At 51.2% G+C, this 22,588-nt stretch overlaps 1 protein-coding gene across 2 annotated transcripts; it reads left to right on the top strand.

Moving 5' to 3' along the window:
• The first annotated feature begins 832 nt into the window (after nucleotides 1-832).
• On the top strand, nucleotides 833-21,926 carry plppr2a (phospholipid phosphatase related 2a). 2 transcript variants are annotated; one of them, XM_085971444.1, is made up of 7 exons: nucleotides 833-1,623; nucleotides 4,997-5,185; nucleotides 9,658-9,781; nucleotides 13,195-13,445; nucleotides 19,329-19,505; nucleotides 20,183-20,301; nucleotides 21,076-21,926. In XM_085971444.1, the coding sequence occupies exons 1-7, from the start codon at nucleotides 1,447-1,449 to the stop codon at nucleotides 21,179-21,181; spliced, it is 1,143 nt and encodes a 380-aa protein (XP_085827570.1). In that variant the 5' UTR covers nucleotides 833-1,446; the 3' UTR covers nucleotides 21,182-21,926. The 2 variants fall into 2 exon arrangements, with proteins under 2 accessions (XP_085827570.1, XP_085827569.1); XM_085971443.1 differs by lacking the exon at nucleotides 833-1,623 and having other exon boundaries at nucleotides 4,930-5,185.
• The last annotated feature ends 662 nt before the right edge of the window (nucleotides 21,927-22,588 follow it).

Raw genomic sequence — 22,588 nt, 5'->3', positions numbered from 1 at the left:
AGGGGAAGGTAAGGGAGATGGGGAGGGGGGAGTGAGGCCGATCAGAGGGAAAGTTGCTGCCCTCATTTTAGCTGCCCCACATCCGGTTTCCACCAAGCGGGGGGGTTAAAATCGGGCCATTGTTTCCACAGGTCAGTTTTGATTTTCCCCCCTTCAAGCGCCGGTTGTGTCCTCTGGTTCTACTGTTCTGGACAAGGTGAGACAACTTGTCACGGTCGACATTATCCAGACCCTTTAGAATCCTAAAAACAGCAATCAGATCTCCGCTCAACCTTCTCTTTTCCAGTGAGAACATGCCCAGTTTACACAATTGCTCCTCATAATCCAATCCCTCCATCCCCTCAATCATTCCGGCTGCTCTCCTCTGTATCCTGTCTGAGAGTACCCCAGTTGCTTCCAGTTGTCATTGTCTTTTCTTCCGGTGGCTCACGGATCTTCTTCTTAGGCAGTCCCTCAGAACCGAGGATGACTTGCTGCCACGCTAAAAATGAGTTCTCAGGTGACTGATGAGTCCAAAGCGGGACCTACAGTCTCTGTCACAGGTGGGGCAGACGGTGGTTGAAGGGACGGGTGGGTTGGGTGCTTGGGTTGACTTGCGCTCCTTGCGTTGTTTGCGCTTGGCTTCCGCTTGCTCCAGGCGAAGAGATTCGAAGTGTTCGGCACCTTCCCGGATGCTTCTCCTCCACTTTGAGTGGTCTTGGGCCAGGGATTCCGGAGGGGATGTTGCACTTTTACAAGGAGGCTTTGAGGGTGCCCTTGAAGTGTTTCCTCTGCCCACCTGGGGCTCTCCTGCCGTTGTCAGAGCTCTGTGTAGAGCACTTGTTTTGGGAGTCTCGTATCGGGCATGCGGACGATGTGGCCCGTCCATCGGAGCTGATCGAGCGTGGTCAAAGCTTTGACGCTGGAGATGTTGGCCTGAGTGAGAACACTGACGTTGGTGCACCTATCCTGCCGATGGATTTGCAGGATCTTGCGGAGGCACCGTTGGTGGTACCTCTCGAGAGCTTTGAGGTGCCTGCTGTACATGGCCCATGTCTCTGAAGCATACAGGACGGTGGGAATCACTACTGCTCTGTAGACCATGAACTTGGAGCTGGATGAGGTCCTGGTCTTCAAACACTCTCTTCCTCAGGTGACCGAAGGCTGCACTGGCACACTGAAGGCTGTGTTGGACTTCATCATCGACGACTGCCCTTGTTGACAGTAGGCTCCTGAGTTGTGGAAAGTGGGTCACGTTGTCCGAGGCCTCATCGTGGATTTTGATAATCGGGGGGCAATACTGTGTGGCGGGGGCAGGTTGGTGGAGGACCTTTGTCTTACGGATGTTTAGTGTAAGGCCCATCCTCTCGTACGCTTCGGTGAAGGTGTTGACGATGCTTTGGAGTTCGACCTCTGAGTGTGCGCACACGCAAGCGTCGTCTGCAGACTGTAATTCGATGACAGAGGATGGGACGACCTTGGATCTGTCCTTGTCTTTTCTTCAGTTTCGATTGTTACGGTGGCTCATGGACATGCTGCCAATCTCTTTCAGGTCAAGAGGAACCAGTGGTGTCGAAGATGACCCGAGAGGAGAATGAAGTGCGTCGGAGCGATTCCATCATTCCTTGTTTTGTGTGTATTGAGGTGTGTTTCATAAAAAAATCATTCAGCCCTCAGAAGTATATTGCAGTCAAATTCAGAGCATCTCTCTCTCCCCTTCTCCCCCTCTCTCTCCCCACCTCCCCTCTCCCCTTCTCCCTTCCCTCACTTCCACTCTCTCCCTCTCTCTCCCCTCACTCTCTCCCGCTCTCTCCCCTCTCGCTCTCTCCCCACTCCCCCTTCTCCCCTCTCCCCATCTACCCCTTCTCCCCTCTCCCCATCTACCCCCTCCATCTCCCTTTCTTTGTCTCTTGCTCTTCCTCTCTCTCCCCTCTCTCCCCCTCCTCTCCCCTATTCCTATCTCCCTTCCCCGCTCCACCCTCTCCCCCTCTCCCCTTCCCTCTCTCTCGCTCGCTCTCTCCCATTCTCTTCCCTCTCTCTCTCACCCTCTCTCAACTTCCCCCTCTCCCCTCCCCATCCTCCTCCTTCTCTCTCCCCCTCTCCTTCCTCCCTCTCTCTCTTCCTCTCTCCCTTCTCATAACATAAGAAATAGGTGCAGGAGTCGGCCATTCGGCCCTTCGAGCCTGCTCCGCCATTCAGTGAGATCATGGCTGATCTTCTGCCCCAACTCCATTCACCGGCCCTATCGCCATATCCCTTGACGCCCTTACTAGTCACAAATCTATCGACTTCTGTTTTGAATATACCCAATGACTGAGCCTCCACAGCCCTCTGGGGTAGAGAATCCCAAAGATTCACCACCCTCTGTGTGAAGAAATTTCTTCTCATCTCAGTCCTGAATGGCCTACCCTTTATCCTGAGGCTGTGGCCCCTGGTTCTAGACTCCCCAGCCAAGGGAAACATTCTCCCAGCATCCACCCTATCAAGCCCTGTAATAATTTTGTATGCTTCAATGAGATCCCCTCTCATTCTTCTGAATTCAAGAGAATACAGGCCTAGTTTACTCAATCTCTTCTCATACGACAGTCCCGCCATCCCAGGAATCAATCTCGTGAACCTTCGTTGCACTCCCTCTATGGCAAGTATATCCTTCCTTAGGTAAGGAGACCAAAACTGTACACAGTACTCCAGGTGTGGTCTCACCAAGGCCCTATATAATTGCAGTAAGACTTCTTTACTCCTGTACTCAAATCCTCTTGTAATGAAGGCCAGCATACCATTTGCCTTCCTAATGGCTTGCTGCACCTGCACATTCACTTTCAGTGACTCATGTACAAGGACACCCAGGTCCCTTTGAGCATCTGCATTCCCCAATCTTTCACCATTTAGGAAATACGCTGTCTTTCTGTTTTTTCTAACAAAGTGGATAACTTCACATTTATCCACATTATATTCCATCTGCCATGTTCTCGCCCACTCACTGAGCCTGTCGAGATCCCCTTGAAGCCTCTTCACATCCTCTTCACAACTGACACTGCCACCTAGCTTTGTATCATCAGCAAATTTGGAAATGTCACATTTAGTGCCCTCATCCAAATCATTGATATAGATTGTGAATAGCTGGGGCCCAAGCACCGATCCTTGCGGTACCCCACTAGTCACAGCCTGCCATCCTGAAAAAGACCCATTTATCCCTACTCTTTGTTTTCTGTCTGTTAACCAATTCTCAATCCATGCTAGTATATCACCCCCAATTCCATGTGCCCTAATTTTGTTCACCAACCTCTTGTGTGGGACCTTATCGAAGGCCTTCTGAAAATCCAAATACACCACATCTACCGGTTCCCCTTTGTCTACTACACTAGTTACATCCTCAAAAAACTCCAGTAGGTTTGTTAAACAGGATTTCCCTTTCATAAATCCATATTGACTCTGCCCAATCTTACTATTAGTTTCTAAGTGTCCAGTTATTGCATCCTTTATAATAGATTCCAGCATTTTCCCAACTACTGATGTGAGGCTAACAGGTCTGTAGTTCCCCGTTTTCTCTCTCCCTCCTTTCTTAAATAGCGGGGTTACATTTGCTATCCTCCAATCTGAAGGAACCGTTCCAGAATCTATAGAATTTTGGAAGATGACAACCAATGCGTCCACTATCCCAATGGCCACCTCTTTCAAAACCCGAGGATGTAGGTCATCCGGTCCTTGGGATTTATCGACTTTTAGTCCCATTAATTTTGCTAGTACTTTTTTTTATTCATAATAACTTCTTTAAATTCCTCATTCGCGCCACACCCTTAGTTTTCTTGTATTTCTGGGCATTTTTTTGTGTCTTCCTCCGAGAGGGAGAGGGAGGAGGGAGAGAGAGGAAGGAGAGGGGGAGGGAGAGGGAGGAAGGAGAGGGAGGGAGAGAGAGGAAGAGGAGGAGAGTTCTCTCCCCTCCCTCTCTCTCCCCTGCTTTATTCCCTTCTCTCCTCTCTCTCCCCTCTCCCTCCCTCTCCCCCTCTTCCCCTCCTGCTCTCCCTCTCTCCCCTCATCTCTCTCTTCCCCTCTCTCTTTACCCCTCCCTCCCTCTTTCCCCCTCTCTCCCTCTCCTCTCTTTCTTCCTCGCTCCCTTTCCCCCTCTCCAACTCTCCTCCTCTTCCTCTCTCCCCTCTTCCTCTCTCCCCCTCTCCCTCTCTCCCCTCTTCCTCTCTCCCCCTCTCCCTCTCTCCCTCTCCCTTTCCCTTCACCCCCTCTCTCCCCATCCCATCCCCCACCCTCTCTCGGCAACCTCTCCTTCCTCTCTCTCCCCTCTCTCTCCCCCCTTCTCCTGCTCTCTCTCCATCCCCTATTCCCTTCTCCCCTCATCCTTTCCCCCTCTCTCTCCCTCCCTTCCCTCTCCTTCTCTTCCCTCGCTCTCCCTCGCTCTCCCTCTCTCTCCCTCTCTCTCCCTCTCTTCCCTCTCTCTCCCTCTCCTCTCTCCCCTCTCTCCCCTCGCTCTGCTCTCTCCCTCTTCCCCTCCCCTCTCCCTCTCCCTCTCCCTCTCTCCCTCTTTCCTTCTCTCTCCTCTCTCTTCCTCTCCCCCTCTTCCCTCTCTTCCCCCTCTTCCCCCTCTCTCCTTCCCCCTCTCTCCCACTTCCCCCTCTCTCCCCTCTGTTCTTTCTTGGTCACTCATCCTGTCTGTTGCTCTTTTCTCCCTCTCCTTTGGTGTTATCTGAATATCTATTTTGCCATCTCTTTCTCTTTGTCTGTATATCACAATGTTTCACACTCTCTTTTCTTTCTCTTTCTGTCTCTCCCCGTCTCCCTCTCTTACTGTTTCTCTTGTCTCTGTTTCTTTCTCTCCCTCTTGTTTCTATTTCTCTATCTTCTATTTCTGGTTTCCTCTTTATTTCTCTTTCACTCTCTCTATTTTTGGTCTGCTTTCCTTTCTCGTTCTGTCTGTTCTGTTTTTGTCTCCATTCCTTTCTATCTCTGTCTCTGTCTCTCTCCCTCTCTCTCCCTCTTGCATTCTCAGACTGTGTTATATTTGCAGCTGATGATTATGGTTGGGACGGTGCTGCTCGCCTATTACTTCGAATACACGGACACCTTCACTGTGCACACGCAAGGTTTTTTCTGCTTCGACAGTGCTTACATGAAACCGTACCCGGGCCCAGAGGAGACCAGTGTGCTGCCCCCTGTCCTGCTGCAGTCCTTGGCATCTGCTGTTCCCATGGCAACAGTAAGAATAATTTTGATAAACATATTTGTTGCCCATACCCAGATCATATTTTGCTTTATTCAGGGGATTCTGCGTCTGAGACAGAACTTCAGCTCTAACTGGGTTTTATTGGGATAATGCTCTCGATTTCAAAGCGGAGCACAGTTATACTGACAGTGTGAGAACCACAGTTATACTGACAGTATGGGGACCACAGTTATACTGACAGTGTGAGGATCAAAGTTATACTGACAGTATGGGGACCACATTTATACTGACAGTGTAGGACCGCTGTTATTGACAGTGTGAGGACCACAGTTATACTGACAGTGTAGAACCACAGTTATACTGACAGTGTGAGGACCACAGTTATACTGACAGTGTAGGGACCACAGTTATACTGACAGTGTGAGGACCACAGTTATACTGACATTGTGAGGACCACAGTTATACTGACGGTGTGGGGACCACAGTTATACTGACAGAGTGGGGAACACAGTTATACTGACAGTGTGGGGGACACATGTACTGACAGTGTGAGGAACACAGTTACTGACAGTGTGGAGAACGCAGTTATACTGACAGTGTAGAATCACAGTTACTGACAGTATGGGGACCACTGTTACTGACAGTGTGAGGACCACAGTTATACTGACAGTGTGGGGGACACATGTACTGACAGTGTGAGGACCACAGTTATACTGACAGTGTGGGGAACACTGTTACTGACAGTGTGAGGGCCGCAGTTATACTGACAGTTTGGGGACCACTGTTACTGACAGTGTGGAGAACACAGTTACTGACAGTATGGGGACCACTGTTACTGACAGTGTGGAGAACACAGTTACTGACAGTATGGGGACCACTGTTACTGACAGTGTGGAGAACACAGTTATACTGACAGTATGGGGACCACTGTTACTGACAGTGTAGAATCACAGTTACTGACAGTATGGGGACCACTGTTACTGACAGTGTAGAATCACAGTTAATGACAGTGTGGGGACCACTGTTACTGACAGTGTAGAATCACAGTTACTGACAGTATGGGGACCACTGTTACTGACAGTGTGGGGACCACTGTTATACTGACAGTGTGGGGGACACATGTACTGACAGTGTGAGGACCACAGTTATACTGACAGTGTGGGGAACACTGTTACTGACAGTGTGAGGGCCGCAGTTATACTGACAGTATGGGGACCACTGTTACTGACAGTGTAGAATCACAGTTAATGACAGTGTGGGGACCACTGTTACTGACAGTGTGGAGAACACAGTTACTGACAGTATGGGGACCACTGTTACTGACAGTGTGGAGAACACAGTTATACTGACAGTATGGGGACCACTGTTACTGACAGTGTGGAGAACACAGTTACTGACAGTATGGGGACCACTGTTACTGACAGTGTGGAGAACACAGTTACTGACAGTATGGGGACCACTGTTACTGACAGTGTGGAGAACACAGTTATACTGACAGTATGGGGACCACTGTTACTGACAGTGTGGAGAACACAGTTACTGACAGTATGGGGACCACTGTTACTGACAGTGTGGGGACCACTGTTATACTGACAGTGTGGGGAACACTGTTACTGACAGTGTGAGGGCCGCAGTTATACTGACAGTATGGGGACCACTGTTACTGACAGTGTAGAATCACAGTTAATGACAGTGTGGGGACCACTGTTACTGACAGTGTGGAGAACACAGTTACTGACAGTATGGGGACCACTGTTACTGACAGTGTAGAATCACAGTTATACTGACAGTGTGGGGACCACTGTTACTGACAGTGTAGAATCACAGTTACTGACAGTATGGGGACCACTGTTACTGACAGTGTGGAGAACACAGTTACTGACAGTGTGGGGACCACTGTTACTGACAATGTAGAATCACAGTTACTGACAGTGTGGGGACCACTGTTACTGACAGTGTAGAATCACAGTTACTGACAGTGTGGGGACCACTGTTACTGACAGTGTGGGGACCACTGTTATACTGACAGTGTGAGGACCACAGTTATACTGATAGTGTGGGGAACACTGTTACTGACAGTGTGAGGGCCGCAGTTATACTGACAGTATGGGGACCACTGTTACTGACAGTGTAGAATCACAGTTAATGACAGTATGGGGACCACTGTTACTGACAGTGTGGGGACCACTGTTATACTGACAGTGTGAGGACCACAGTTATACTGACAGTGTGGGGAACACTGTTACTGACAGTGTGAGGGCCGCAGTTATACTGACAGTATGGGGACCACTGTTACTGACAGTGTAGAATCACAGTTACTGACAGTGTGGGGACCACTGTTACTGACAGTGTAGAATCACAGTTAATGACAGTATGGGGACCACTGTTACTGACAGTGTAGAATCACAGTTAATGACAGTGTGGGGACCACTGTTACTGACAGTGTGGAGAACACAGTTACTGACAGTATGGGGACCACTGTTACTGACAGTGTAGAATCACAGTTACTGACAGTATGGGGACCACTGTTACTGACAGTGTGGAGAACACAGTTACTGACAGTATGGGGACCACTGTTACTGACAGTGTAGAATCACAGTTACTGACAGTATGGGGACCACTGTTACTGACAGTGTAGAATCACAGTTAATGACAGTATGGGGACCACTGTTACTGACAGTGTAGAATCACAGTTAATGACAGTATGGGGACCACTGTTACTGACAGTGTGGAGAACACAGTTACTGACAGTATGGGGACCACAGTTACTGACAGTGTAGAATCACAGTTAATGACAGTGTGGGGACCACAGTTACTGACAGTGTGGAGAACACAGTTACTGACAGTATGGGGACCACAGTTACTGACAGTGTAGAATCACAGTTAATGACAGTATGGGGACCACTGTTACTGACAGTGTGGAGAACACAATTACTGACAGTATGGGGACCACAGTTACTGACAGTGTAGAATCACAGTTACTGACAGTATGGGGACCACAGTTACTGACAGTGTAGAATCACTGTTACTGACAGTGTGGAGAACACAGTTACTGACAGTATGGGGACCACAGTTACTGACAGTGTAGAATCACAGTTACTGACAGTATGGGGACCACAGTTACTGACAGTGTAGAATCACTGTTACTGACAGTGTGGAGAACACAGTTACTGACAGTATGGGGACCACTGTTACTGACAGTGTAGAATCACAGTTACTGACAGTATGGGGACCACTGTTACTGACAGTGTGGAGAACACAGTTACTGACAGTATGGGGACCACTGTTACTGACAGTGTAGAATCACAGTTACTGACAGTATGGGGACCACTGTTACTGACAGTGTGGAGAACACAGTTACTGACAGTATGGGGACCACTGTTACTGACAGTGTAGAATCACAGTTACTGACAGTGTGGGGACCACTGTTACTGACAGTGTAGAATCACAGTTACTGACAGTGTGGGGACCACTGTTACTGACAGTGTAGAATCACAGTTAATGACAGTGTGGGGACCACTGTTACTGACAGTGTAGAATCACAGTTACTGACAGTGTGGGGGACACATGTACTGACAGTGTGAGGACCACAGTTATACTGATAGTATGGGGACCACTGTTACTGACAGTGTGGAGAACACAGTTACTGACAGTATGGGGACCACTGTTACTGACAGTGTAGAATCACAGTTACTGATAGTATGGGGACCACTGTTACTGACAGTGTAGAATCACAGTTAATGACAGTGTGGGGACCACTGTTACTGACAGTGTAGAATCACAGTTACTGACAGTGTGGAGAACACAGTTACTGATAGTATGGGGACCACTGTTACTGACAGTGTAGAATCACAGTTACTGACAGTGTGGGGACCACTGTTACTGACAGTGTAGAATCACAGTTAATGACAGTGTGGGGACCACTGTGACTGACAGTGTGGAGAACACAGTTACTGACAGTGTGGGGACCACTGTTACTGACAGTGTAGAATCACAGTTAATGACAGTGTGGGGACCACTGTTACTGACAGTGTGAGGACCACAGTTATACTGACAGTATGGGGATCACAGTTATACTGACACTGACAACTTGCTCTTCTCAGAAGCTGCTTCTCTGCTGCTGTGTGGAGTTATTTTAACTGTCTAGTCTCTGATATATTCTATATGCTTATAAAAGCTAACACTGACAAATAGCCATCTTTATGGTAAAGGACAGGAGTGAATGGTTCCCTTTTGCCGGATGTGAGAGGTATAGAGTGAGAGCTGTGCTGAGGCTTACGTGCGCTGTATAGCAACAGGTGTAAGTGGATTGTCCCTTTTGCCCATTGTGTATGCAGGTTTTGATGTGTTTGATTTTGTCTTTAACTCTGCACTCTGGCCGCCCAACTCCTACCTGAACAGTATCTGATTTAGAAATGAGCTGGGAGAAAGGACACGAGATTGGGAAATACTCATAAAGTACTTTTCTGATTTGGAGCAAATGCCTTTCACCTTTTGTTTTACAGATTGTCGTGGGTGAGTTGGCTGCATTTGTTTTTCAAGCAGAATTTGTACGTCAGGAGAGAACGATTGTGACTGCAGATTGCTGCTCTCTGAACCCGCTGCTTCGCAGAGTCATCAGGTTTTTGGGTCTGTCTGACTTCAGTTCCTCTCCAGTTTTGATTGAACGTGTAACTCACTGGCTGTAGACGAGTAGCAAATCTATAGAGAGGGAAATCTTTGAGACGTCTCCTGATTTCATTGCATTTCCCTCATTCAACATCTGTACAGACTGATGGTGACACCCTTGGTACACACTGATAGTGACACCTACAGACACATCGACATCCGTCTCAATATCAATGTTGTGAGTGAGAGTCACGTTTTCTGTGAGCACAGATCAAGGTGAAGCCCCAAAAATATGAGCCCAGGGCTGAGGAAGAGAAAGAGAAACTGCAATTTAAATCAACCTCAATTGTTCCCTTTTCCTTCATCTTGTTGTTATTTTAAGTTTGTCCTCATTTGGAGTGATGGAAGCATTAAACTGTGACACCAAGCAGTGTTATAACCCATGTGTGGTAAACCACTGTTAAACCTGTACATGTCTGTGTGGTAAACCACTGTTAACTCTGTACAAGTCCGGGCATGTCTCCACCCCTGGCTCCACCCCTAAGCCCGGGTATAAAGGTGACTCACCACCCTTCCCCCGGGAGCTCTTAGGATGGATTCACTAGCAGAGGCATGCTCCAGTTCTTAGTCAATAAAAGCCTACTTCATATAAGTCCATCTCGTAGTCTTTGGTGTTGTTGATAGCGCATCACCATGTAAATCACTTTAGTTTAGCGTTATAACCGGGTGTTAGTTGTTTTAGTTTAGCATTATCGTCCACTATTAGGCAATTTAGTTTTCAGCATTTTTTAATTGGTGCTAGGGATGGGTCAATGCTGTCAAGGCGATTTATTGCCCATAATCCATACCCTGAGACAGTGATGGGGCTTCCACCGTGGTCTTAGGTTGGGAATTCCGTGATACTGATTCAGCGTCAATGAAGGAACGGCCAATATAAGTCCCAGTCTAGGTGGCCTCCTCCTGTTCCTGTGTAACAGGCTCGAGGGGCTGAATGGCCTGCTACTGTTCCTGTGTAACAGGCTCGAGGGGCTGACTGGCCTCCTCCTGTTCCTGTGTAACATGCTCGAGGGGCTGAATGGCCTGCTCCTGTTCCTGTGTAACAGGCTCGAGGGGCTGACTGGCCTCCTCCTGTTCCTGTGTAACAGGCTCGAGGGGCTGACTGGCCTCCTCCTGTTCCTGTGTAACAGGCTCGAGGGGCTGACTGGCTTCCTCCTGTTCCAGTGGCTCGAGGGGCTGACTCGCCTCCTCCTGTTCCTGTGTAACAGGCTCGAGGGGCTGACTGGTTTCCTCCTGTTCCAGTGTAACAGGCTCGAGGGGCTGACTGGCCTCCTCCTGTTCCTGTGTAACAGGCTCGAGGGGCTGACTGGCCTCCTCCTGTTCCTGTGTAACAGGCTCGAGGGGCTGACTGGCTTCCTCCTGTTCCAGTGGCTCGAGGGGCTGACTCGCCTCCTCCTGTTCCTGTGTAACAGGCTCGAGGGGCTGACTGGCCTCCTCCTGTTCCTGTGTAACAGGCTCGAGGGGCTGACTGGCCTCCTCCTGTTCCTGTGTAACAGGCTCGAGGGGCTGACTGGCCTCCTCCTGTTCCAGTGTAACAGGCTCGAGGGGCTGACTGGCCTCCTCCTGTTCCTGTGTAACAGGCTCGAGGGGCTGACTGGCCTCCTCCTGTTCCTGTGTAACAGGCTCGAGGGACTGACTGGCTTCCTCCTGTTCCTGTGTAACAGGCTCGAGGGGCTGAGTGGCCTCCTCCTGTTCCTGTGTAACAGGCTCGAGGGGCTGAATGGCTTCCTCCTGTTCCAGTGTAACAGGCTCGAGGGGCTGACTGGCCTCCTGCTGTTCCTGTGTAACAGGCTCGAGGGGCTGACTAGCTTCCTCCTGTTCCAGTGTAACAGGCTCGAGGGGCTGACTGGCCTCCTCCTGTTCCTGTGTAACAGGCTCGAGGGGCTGACTGGCCTCCTCCTGTTCCTGTGTAACAGGCTCGAGGGGCTGACTGGCCTCCTCCTGTTCCTGTGTAACAGGCTCGAGGGGCTGACTGGCCTCCTCCTGTTCCTGTGTAACAGGCTCGAGGGGTTGACTGGCTTCCTCCTGTTCCAGTGTTCTGTGTATTGGTCACGGGATTACAACCCAGTGATGGTCGCCCCTAATTTAGAAATTAGTGCCTTAAATTGCTAGTCTAATTTTAAGCATCTAATTTGAAGCTTGCTGTTATTCAAATCTACACAAACTGTTTGCCACAAAGTCCATTTGAGCTGTTTGATGTTTTAGAATAATGATAATTAATGGCTGCTGCTTCTGATAAAAACACAAAATGGGGGCCAAAGACACTGCCATAAAACACTTCCTAGGGCCTGAGCCTGGGGGGGTGGGCCTGAGCCTAGGGGAGGGGCCTGATCCTGGGGGAGGGGCCTGATCCTAGGGGCGGGGCCTGACACGGGGCAGGGCCTGAGCCGAGGGGGGGGGCCTGATCCAGGGGGAGGGGCCTGATCCGGGGGAGGAGCCTGCACCTGGGGGAGGAGCCTGCACCTGGGAGAGGGACCTGATCTGGGGGGAGGGGCCTGAGCCTAGGAGAGGGGCCTGATCCTGGGGCCGGGCCTGAGACTGGGGGAGGGGCCTGATCCTGGGGCCGGGCCCTGAGCCTTGGGGAGGGGCCTGATCCTGGGGCCAGGCCCTGAGCCTTGGGGAGGGGCCTGAGCCTGGGGCCGGGCCTGAGACTGGGGGAGGGGCCTGATCCTGGGGCCAGGCCCTGAGCCTTGGGGAGGGGCCTGAGCCTGGGGGAGTGGCCTGGCACAGGGAGGGGCCTGAGCCTAAGGGAGGGGCCTGATCCTGGGGCCAGGCCTGAGACTGGGGGAGGGGCCTGATCCTGGGGCCGGGCCTGAGACTGGGGGTGGGCCCTGAGCCTGGGGGAGGGGCCTGAGCCTGGGGGAGGGGCCTGATCCTGAGGCCGGGCCTGAGACTGGGGCCGGGCCTGAGACTGGGGGTGGGCCCTGAGCCTGGGGGAGGGGCCTGATCCTGAGGCCGGGCCTGAGACTGGGGGAGGGGCCTGAGCCTGGGGGAGGGGCCTGATCCTGAGGCCGGGCCTGAGACTGGGGGAGGGGCCTGAGCCTGGGGCCGGGCCTGAGACTGGGGGTGGGCCCTGAGCCTGGGGGAGGGGCCTGATCCTGAGGCCGGGCCTGAGACTGGGGGAGGGGCCTGAGCCTGGGGCCGGGCCTGAGACTGGGGGTGGGCCCTGAGCCTGGGGGAGGGGCCTGATCCTGAGGCCGGGCCTGAGACTGGGGGAGGGGCCTGAGCCTAGGGAGAACCCTGATCTCAGATTTGATACTGAGAGGGGAAAATAAGAGAAGAGTTGAGTAAGTGGCAGAGATTGAATATTGAGCAGGACCAGCTGCTAATTCCATTTGCATTTTCCTTTTGATTCTGAGCTGTCTTTTCTTTTCTAGGGGTTTATACATTTGGTCTTTTTGCAACTGACATATTTGTAAATGCGGGACAAGTGGTGATGGGGAGCCCGACACCACATTTCCTAACAGTCTGTCGACCAAATTATACTGCTCTGGGTTGCAGGCTGTCCTCCCAGTTCATCAGCTCACAGGATGCCTGCACAGGAAGCCCCAGTCTTGTGTCCAGTGCAAGACGAGCATTCCCTTCCAAGGATGCTGCTCTCAGTATGTACGCTGCCATGTACACAGTGGTAAGTGAAACAGCATACGTCACTGCTGCAAATATACTTCTCGCAAAGTAATCAACTTTTATGCATTTTAGTCATTCTTGGAACAGCAGTGACCGTGAATGTACAAGCATGCACTGCGTGTCTCATCCAGCAGCATTGACATCGCCGGCTACATGAAGGGTGTGAGTGTGTCCCTGATGGAGAATTTCTTGTGAGTGTCAGAGACTCCATAGTGCTCAGTGCGATCCAATGCCATGTCCAACAGAGAGAGCAGTAGATTCTGATAGGTCCAGTCCCACAGCACAGTGACATCAGGTCCAGACTCCAAGCAGCACCTAAGCTGAAGGCCCAATTGTGGATAACAGGCCACAGGAAAATCAGAAGAGCAGAAAGTTAGAAAGTTCTACCGGGAGAAAGAGGAGAGCCAGGAGCTGGAGAAGTGATGTGCTGTGTGGTGAAGGAGAAAGAGCAGCAAACGGCTCTCGGACACCCAGCAAGACTCAGCAAACCCACAGAGCACCTGAGGAATGAGACTGCGCACAGGAAATGAACAGGCACAAGCTGAAGAATATTTTGAGCAATGAGAAATGTTTGAAGGAGACAGCCACTGACATCAGTGTACACGGCCCTGAACACCACTGCAGACACAGCATGACAGCAGATATCAGAGACTCGGATCAGAAATAGACCAGTGGCTCCAGATAGCTGAATGTGCCGGGTTTGACTAGCAGTCTGTGCTGTGAACTCATCTCATCCAGTGTGACACTGGATTCAGTACTGTTGTGATAGGGAGAGCAAAAGTCAGCCAGGATTCCCACTCCTGATCACGGGAGTGCGACTGTGTGTGTGAGACAGTGTGTGAATGACGGGTGAAGCTTGACTGTGATGCCCCCAGTGTTAAATATCCTGTTGACAATCATTGTTTGGGGCAAAAGATGAAGAACAGGCACAGGGTGCAGCGCCATCACCCCCCAGAGCCAGTTCAACTTGGGCACTGGCAGACTTGTAGTGAACAGTGAAATGGGCTGTCACCAATCGAGTGGGGAATAAATTACTGAGGAAGGAAACTGAAGATGGTGGTGAGAATGGATTCAAGGGACAATTAGATATGTTTCTAGAGAGAAGCGACTGAGGGATATGGTGACCAGTTGGCTAGCTGAGCTGACTATGAAAAAGGGAGAAAATTAGAAAATAAAAGTCACAAGCTGATCCCTGAGGCAGGAAGTAGCTGTCAAACTCTAATAACTGATCAGAAACTGGCACAAGCTAAAGAGAGGAGGCCCAGGAACCAGAAATTCGAAGTATTCACTGTCGTAGCGAGCATGACATACAGTCGGCTGGTGATTGTGGGACTCAGTGTGTGTGATACAGTCGGCTGGTGATTGTGGGACTCAGTGTGTGTGATACAGTCGGCTGGTGATTGTGGGACTCAGTGTGTGTGATACAGTCGGCCTGTGACTGTGGGACTCAGTGTGTGTGATACAGTCGGCCTGTGACACGGGACTCGGTGTGTGCGATACAGTCGGCCTGTGACATGGGACTCGGTGTGTGTGATACAGTCGGCCTGTGACATGGGACTCGGTGTGTGCGATACAGTCGGTCTGTGACTGTGGGACTCGGTGTGTGTGTGATACAGTCGGCTGGTGATTGTGGGACTCAGTGTGTGTGATACAGTCGGCCTGTGACATGGGACTCGGTGTGTGTGATACAGTCGGCCTGTTACTGTGGGTCTCAGTGTGTGTGATACAGTCGGCCTGTGACATGGGACTCGGTGTGTGTGATACAGTCGGCCTGTGACATGGGACTCGGTGTGTGCGATACAGTCGGCCTGTGACTGTGGGACTCTGTGTGTGTGATACAGTCGGTCTGTGACTGTGGGACTCGGTGTGTGTGTGATACAGTCGGCTGGTGATTGTGGGACTCAGTGTGTGTGATACAGTCGGCCTGTAACTGTGGGACTCGGTGTGTGTGATACAGTCGGCCTGTGACTGTGGGACTCAGTGTGTGTGATACAGTCGGCCTGTGACACGGGACTCGGTGTGTGCGATACAGTCAGCCTGTGACTGTGGGATTTGGTGTGTGTGATACAGTCGGCCTGTGACTGTGGGATTCGGTGTGTGTGATACAGTCGGCCTGTGACTGTGGGACTCAGTGTGTGTGATACAGCCAGGCTGTGACTGTGGGACTTGGTGTGTGTGATACAGTCGGCCTGTGACTGTGGGACTCAGTGTGTGTGATACAGTCGGCCTATGACTGTGGGACTCAGTGTGTGTGATACAGTCGGCCTGTGACTGTGGGTCTCGGCGTGTGTGATACAGTCGGACTGTGATTGTGGGACTCAGTGTGTGTGATACAGTCGGTCTGTGACTGTGGGACATGGTGTGTGTGATACAGTTGGCCTGTGACTGTGGGACTTGGTGTGTGTGATACAGTCGGCCTGTGACTGTGGGACTCGGTGTGTGTGATACAGTCAGCCTGTGACTGTGGGACTCAGTGTGTGTGATACAGTCGGTCTGTGACTGTGGACTCGGTGTGTGTGATACAGTCGGCCTGTGACTGTGGGTCTCGGCGTGTGTGATACAGTCGGCCTGTGACTGTGGGACTCAGTGTGTGTGATAGTCGGTCTGTCACTGTGGACTCAGTGTGTGTGATACAGTTGGACTGTGACTGTGGGACTCAGTGTGTGTGATACAGTTGGACTGTGACTGTTCGACTCAGTGTGTGTGATAGTCGGTCTGTCACTGTGGACTCAGTGTGTGTGATATAGTCGGCCTGTGACTGTGGACTCAGTGTGTGTGATAAAGTCGACCTGTGACTGTGGTACTTAGTGTGTGTGATATAGTCGACCTGTGACTGTGGGACTCGGTGTGTGTGATACAGTCGGTCTGTGACTGCGGGACTTCGTGTGTGTGATAGTCGGTCTGTCACTGTGGACTCAGTGTGTGTGATATAGTCGGCCTGTGACTGTGGGACTCAGTGTGTGTGATATAGTCGACCTGTGACTGTGGGACTCGGTGTGTGATATCGTCAGCCTGTGACTGTGGGACTCAGTGTGTGTGATACAGTCGGTCTGTGACTGTGGGACTCAGTGTGTGTGATAGTCGGTCTGTCACTGTGGACTCAGTGTGTGTGATATAGTCGGCCTGTGACTGTGGGACTCAGTGTGTGTGATACAGTCGGCCTGTTACTGTGGGTCTCAGTGTGTGTGATACAGTCGGCCTGTGACTGTGGGACTCGGTGTGTGTGATAGTCGGTCTGTCACTGTGGACTCAGTGTGTGTGATACAGTCGGCCTATGACTGTGGGACTCAGTGTGTGTGATACAGTCGGCCTGTGACTGTGGGTCTCGGCGTGTGTGATACAGTCGGACTGTGACTGTGGGACTCAGTGTGTGTGATACAGTCGGTCTGTGACTGTGGGACATGGTGTGTGTGATACAGTTGGCCTGTGACTGTGGGACTTGGTGTGTGTGATACAGTTGGCCTGTGACTGTGGGACTCGGTGTGTGTGATACAGTCAGCCTGTGACTGTGGGACTCAGTGTGTGTGATACAGTCAGTCTGTGACTGTGGACTCGGTGTGTGTGATACAGTCGGCCTGTTACTGTGGGTCTCAGTGTGTGTGATACAGTCGGCCTGTGACTGTGGGACTCGGTGTGTGTGATAGTCGGTCTGTCACTGTGGACTCAGTGTGTGTGATAGTCAGTCTGTCACTGTGGACTCAGTGTGTGTGATACAGTTGGACTGTGACTGTTCGACTCAGTGTGTGTGATAGTCGGTCTGTCACTGTGGACTCAGTGTGTGTGATATAGTCGGCCTGTGACTGTGGACTCAGTGTGTGTGATAAAGTCGACCTGTGACTGTGGTACTTAGTGTGTGTGATATAGTCGACCTGTGACTGTGGGACTTGGTGTGTGTGATACAGTCGGTCTGTGACTGCGGGACTCGGTGTGTGTGATAGTCGGTCTGTCACTGTGGACTCAGTGTGTGTGATACAGTTGGACTGTGACTGTTCGACTCAGTGTGTGTGATAGTCGGTCTGTCACTGTGGACTCAGTGTGTGTGATATAGTCGGCCTGTGACTGTGGACTCAGTGTGTGTGATAAAGTCGACCTGTGACTGTGGGACTCGGTGTGTGTGATACAGTCGGTCTGTGACTGCGGGACTTCGTGTGTGTGATAGTCGGTCTGTCACTGTGGACTCAGTGTGTGTGATATAGTCGGCCTGTGACTGTGGGACTCAGTGTGTGTGATACAGTCGGCCTGTGACTGTGGGACTCAGTGTGTGTGATACAGTCGGCCTGTGACTGTGGGACTCAGTGTGTGTGATACAGTTGGACTGTGACTGTTCGACTCGGTGTGTGTGATACAGTCGGCCTGTGACTGTGGGACTCGGTGTGTGCGATACAGTCAGCCTGTGACTGTGGGACTTGGTGTGTGTGATACAGTCGGTATGTGACTGTGGGACTCGGTGTGTGTGATAGTCGGCCTGTGACTGTGGGACTCGGTGTGTGTGATACAGTCAGCCTGTGACTGTGGGACTCAGTGTGTGTGATACAGTCGGTCTGTGACTGTGGACTCGGTGTGTGTGATACAGTCGGCCTGTTACTGTGGGTCTCAGTGTGTGTGATACAGTCGGCCTGTGACTGTGGGACTCGGTGTGTGTGATAGTCGGTCTGTCACTGTGGACTCAGTGTGTGTGATACAGTTGGACTGTGACTGTTCGACTCAGTGTGTGTGATAGTCGGTCTGTCACTGTGGACTCAGTGTGTGTGATATAGTCGGCCTGTGACTGTGGACTCAGTGTGTGTGATAAAGTCGACCTGTGACTGTGGTACTTAGTGTGTGTGATATAGTCGACCTGTGACTGTGGGACTCGGTGTGTGTGATACAGTCGGTCTGTGACTGCGGGACTCGGTGTGTGTGATAGTCGGTCTGTCACTGTGGACTCAGTGTGTGTGATACAGTTGGACTGTGACTGTTCGACTCAGTGTGTGTGTGATACAGTCGGTCTTTCACTGTGGGACTCAGTGTGTGTGATACAGTTGGACTGTGACTGTTAGTGTGTGTGATACAGTCGGTCTGTGACTGTGGGACTCAGTGTGTGTGATAAAGTCGACCTGTGACTGTGGTACTTAGTGTGTGTGATATAGTCGACCTGTGACTGTGGGACTCGGTGTGTGTGATACAGTCGGTCTGTGACTGCAGGACTCGGTGTGTGTGATAGTCGGTCTGTCACTGTGGACTCAGTGTGTGTGATATAGTCGGCCTGTGACTGTGGGACTCAGTGTGTGTGATATAGTCGACCTGTGACTGTGGGACTCGGTGTGTGATATCGTCGGCCTGTGACTGTGGGACTCAGTGTGTGTGATAGTCGGTCTGTCACTGTGGACTCAGTGTGTGTGATATAGTCGGCCTGTGACTGTGGGACTCAGTGTGTGTGATACAGTCGGCCTGTGACTGTGGGACTCGGTGTGTGTGATACAGTCGGTCTTTCACTGTGGGACTCAGTGTGTGTGATACAGTTGGACTGTGACTGTTAGTGTGTGTGATACAGTCGGTCTGTGACTGTGGGACTCAGTGTGTGTGATACAGTCGGCCTGTGACTGTGGGACTCAGTGTGTGTGATACAGTTGGACTGTGACTGTTCGACTCGGTGTGTGTGATACAGTTGGACTGATGCGATCAGTACGTTATCACTTATTCCGATTGGATCAGCATGTACTGCCTCCCTGTTTGTAGTTTTGAACAACTCAGATGTAAGTTGCAGAAAATTGTGTTAAAGGTTTAGAGGAAATAATTTGCTGATTGTTCTGTGTGTCTGGTTCGTTTTGTTGGCCCTGATGTGTGAATCCCGGTTTGTTTTGTTGGCCCCGATGTGTGAATCCCGGTTTGTTTATATTCCCAGATGTATGTTACAATCATGTTCCGAGCCAAGGGGACACGACTCACCAAGCCTGTGCTGTGCCTGACACTTCTGTGCCTGACGTTTCTAACGGGAGTGGTACGAGTCTCCGAGTATCGAAACCATTGGTCGGATGTCCTGGTGGGATTCTTCACCGGTGGAGCGGTCGCTGTGTTTCTGGTGAGTGGCAGCGGGCAGGAATCTCGTAGAGAATGCAATAAGGCTTGGAAAGTAGAGATACAACCTACATTGACTGGGTCCGAGGGTACGAAGAGTGGTCAACCCCCACAACGGACCCAATTAATTCAGCTGGTTTTGCTGAGGATTCAGTTAATATCACAGCCTTCAGTCACAGTCTCTGGGTCCAGAGATTTCAGACATGCTCAGAGGAGATTCTGAGTTATTTTTGCTGGTGTGATGAATAGACCTGGAAATCCCCCCAAATCAGTAAATGACTTAGAGGAGAAAAGGCTCTGATCAAATAGAAACACGTTCGAGGCTACAGGGCTGAGCAGACATTAATGACAATTCTTAGTTCCACGGAAATCTCCAAAGTGCATCTATCATATAGCTCAGAGATTTGTAACTTGTGGTGCAATTGTGACAAGTTGCTGTTGCAGGGTAAGGATTATTGACTGTGTAACTGTACACAGAGTTTGTTACTCAGTAGGTTAAGGGTTATTCCCTGTGTAACAGTACAGAGTTTTACTCAGCAGGGTAAGGATTATTCCCTGTTGAACTGCTCTGATAATTCACCAGAAGAGTTTGAAACGGCTGCCTTTTACATACACCGTACTTGAGAAGAACAATGTTTTCACTAGAAACAAGTTCTAAGACTCTCCAATAACTTCTTGCAGGTGTGCTGTGTTGTCCATAATTTTAAGGGCCCGAATCCCCTGTGTAAGAAAGCGCGGAGCGTGCCGAAGCCGGTCTGTGTGATGCTCGCTCTCCCGTGTGTGGAAAGTCCACTAGAAAAGTTAAGTGTTGTTCAGGTAAGAGGTCGTGACCCAAAAGAAAACTGCAGAGTGATGGCCAAGAGCAGCCTCGTCTCTCCACCTGCCCTTCTCCACGCACTGGGCTGTGGAAGGAGAAATTTGGGGGAACTGCAGACAATTCAGCTCAATGATCCTTCAGCTCTTCAGGAAGTGAGAATGAGCATGGCAGCAAACCAGGCTGGAAGAATTAAATATTATTTATCTCCAATGAAGCAATGATCTCATCCATCCTCCAGTTCCTGAAACATTAACAACTTCAAAAGCACAAGTTTTTTTAACTACTTTTTCCAGTAAAATATATTTTTTCTCACTGAAGTCTCTACACTGAGGCTCTGAAGAAGTACAGACACCTGCGAACTCAGTGGCGAGGCCAGTGTTTGGTGCTGATCTGGTCAGGCCTGCTTTGTGTGGCCATCACTACAAAGACTTTTATCCCATACACACACCTCTCATCTGAGCCCAAGCACTCAGCTCCTGCCTGGATAGTCCTGCATTTCATGGCAACAGCTGTTCATGTCTTGCAGGTGAAATGTCAGGGACTCACTGAGGTGAGATTAACTGCTGCTTCCTGGATCCAGTCAGACATGAGAATGCCAATATACAAATACACAAATAGATAGGTACACAGTCCAGGACTTAGTCCTAGTGCCCCCTGTGGATCTGATTACCCCTGTATGATTTTGCTGTGTTATACTTTGACTGTGAGACCGCAACCATCTCGAGCACAGTTTCAGTCTGAACCCTTCTCTTTTCAGAATCGTCCAGCTGCATTCTCAGAAGGTACATGAACGACCCTCCTGCTTCTTCCCCTCAACACCAGATGTGCTGATCGCCACCCGATCAGTGATGAGTGAAGTCTGAGTTGCAGATGGAGCAGCCCAGTGTGTGTGGAGCTTTGCATGGTCCGTCCTCATAGAGCAGCAGTCTCGCTCCCTTAGAACTGAGTCTTGTGATTGTCGAACTAGTAGGAACATTTCCCTGTAACATCACCTGTTTTATCAGTCCCCCTCCTCAGCCCTTTGGATATATCACCAACATGTGTAGGAAGCGCCATCTCTCGGGGCAATTACAAACCCCAATAACTCTGCTGGTACCAGCTGCCCAGCAGATAAATCAGTGTCGATGCCCCGGACCTACACTGAGTTCAGTGAAAAATTCAAACTTGTTATTGAGGCTCATGACAGGCTTGAATCCAATAGCTGGAGCATTCGCTGCTCCAGGGATTTTTTTATTGGATTCAGGAACAGTTTTCTGCACCTCCCCATCCCACACCTTCCAGCAAACTGTGTATAATCTGCATCATCGGGGACTCTGCAATTCATTACATCTTCTAAGTGAGGTCATTAAACACAGGGAAAATGCAAAGCATAAAATGGGGAACAGCTGGCCTTCAGGTGGGGAACAGCTGGACATCAGGTGGGGAGCAGCTGGGCATCAGGTGGGAAGCAGCTGGGCATCAGTGGGGAGCAGCTGGGCAACAGTGGGAAGCAGCTGGGCATCAGGTGGGGAGCAGCTGGGCATCAGTGGGGAGCAGCTGGGCATCAGTGGGGAGCAGCTGGGCATCAGGTGGGAGCAGCTGGGCATCAGGTGGGAGCAGCTGGGCATCAGGTGGGGAGCAGCTGGGCATCAGGTGGGGAGCAGCTGGGCATCAGTGGGGAGCAGCTGGGCATCAGGTGGGGAGCAGCTGGGTATCAGGTGGGAAGCAGCTGGGCATCAGGTGGGAAGCAGCTGGGCATCAGTGGGGAGCAGCTGGGCATCAGTGGGGAGCAGCTGGGCATCAATGGGGAGCAGCTGGGCATCAGCGGGGAGCAGCTGGGCATCAGCGGGGAGCAGCAGGGCATCAGGTGGGAAGCAGCTGGGCATCAGGTGGGAAGCAGCTGGGCATCAGTGGGGAGCAGCTGGGCATCAGTGGGGAGCAGCTGGGCATCAGCGGGGAGCAGCTGGGCATCAGCGGGGAGCAGCTGGGCATCAGCGGGGAGCAGCTGGGCATCAGCGGGGAGCAGCTGGGCATCAGCGGGGAGCAGCTGGGCATCAGCGGGGAGCAGCTGGGCATCAGTGGGGAGCAGTTGGGCATCAGTGGGGAGCAGCTGGGCAACAGTGGGGAGCAGCTGGGCACCAGGTGGGGAGCAGCTGGGCATCAGTGGGGAGCATCTGGGCATCAGTGGGGAGCATCTGGGCATCAGTGGGGAGCAGCTGGGCATCAGCGGGGAGCAGCTGGGCATCAGCGGGGAGCAGCTGGGCATCAGGTGGGGAGCAGCTGGGCATCAG

Source organism: Somniosus microcephalus, chromosome 31 (assembly GCF_052327205.1).
Source record: "Somniosus microcephalus isolate GS21.2 chromosome 31, FLI_Smic_1.0, whole genome shotgun sequence".
In the NCBI taxonomy this organism is placed as follows: domain Eukaryota; kingdom Metazoa; phylum Chordata; class Chondrichthyes; order Squaliformes; family Somniosidae; genus Somniosus; species Somniosus microcephalus.
The sequence above is the reverse complement of the archived record's forward strand: the minus strand, read 5'-3'. Positions and strand labels throughout refer to the sequence as shown.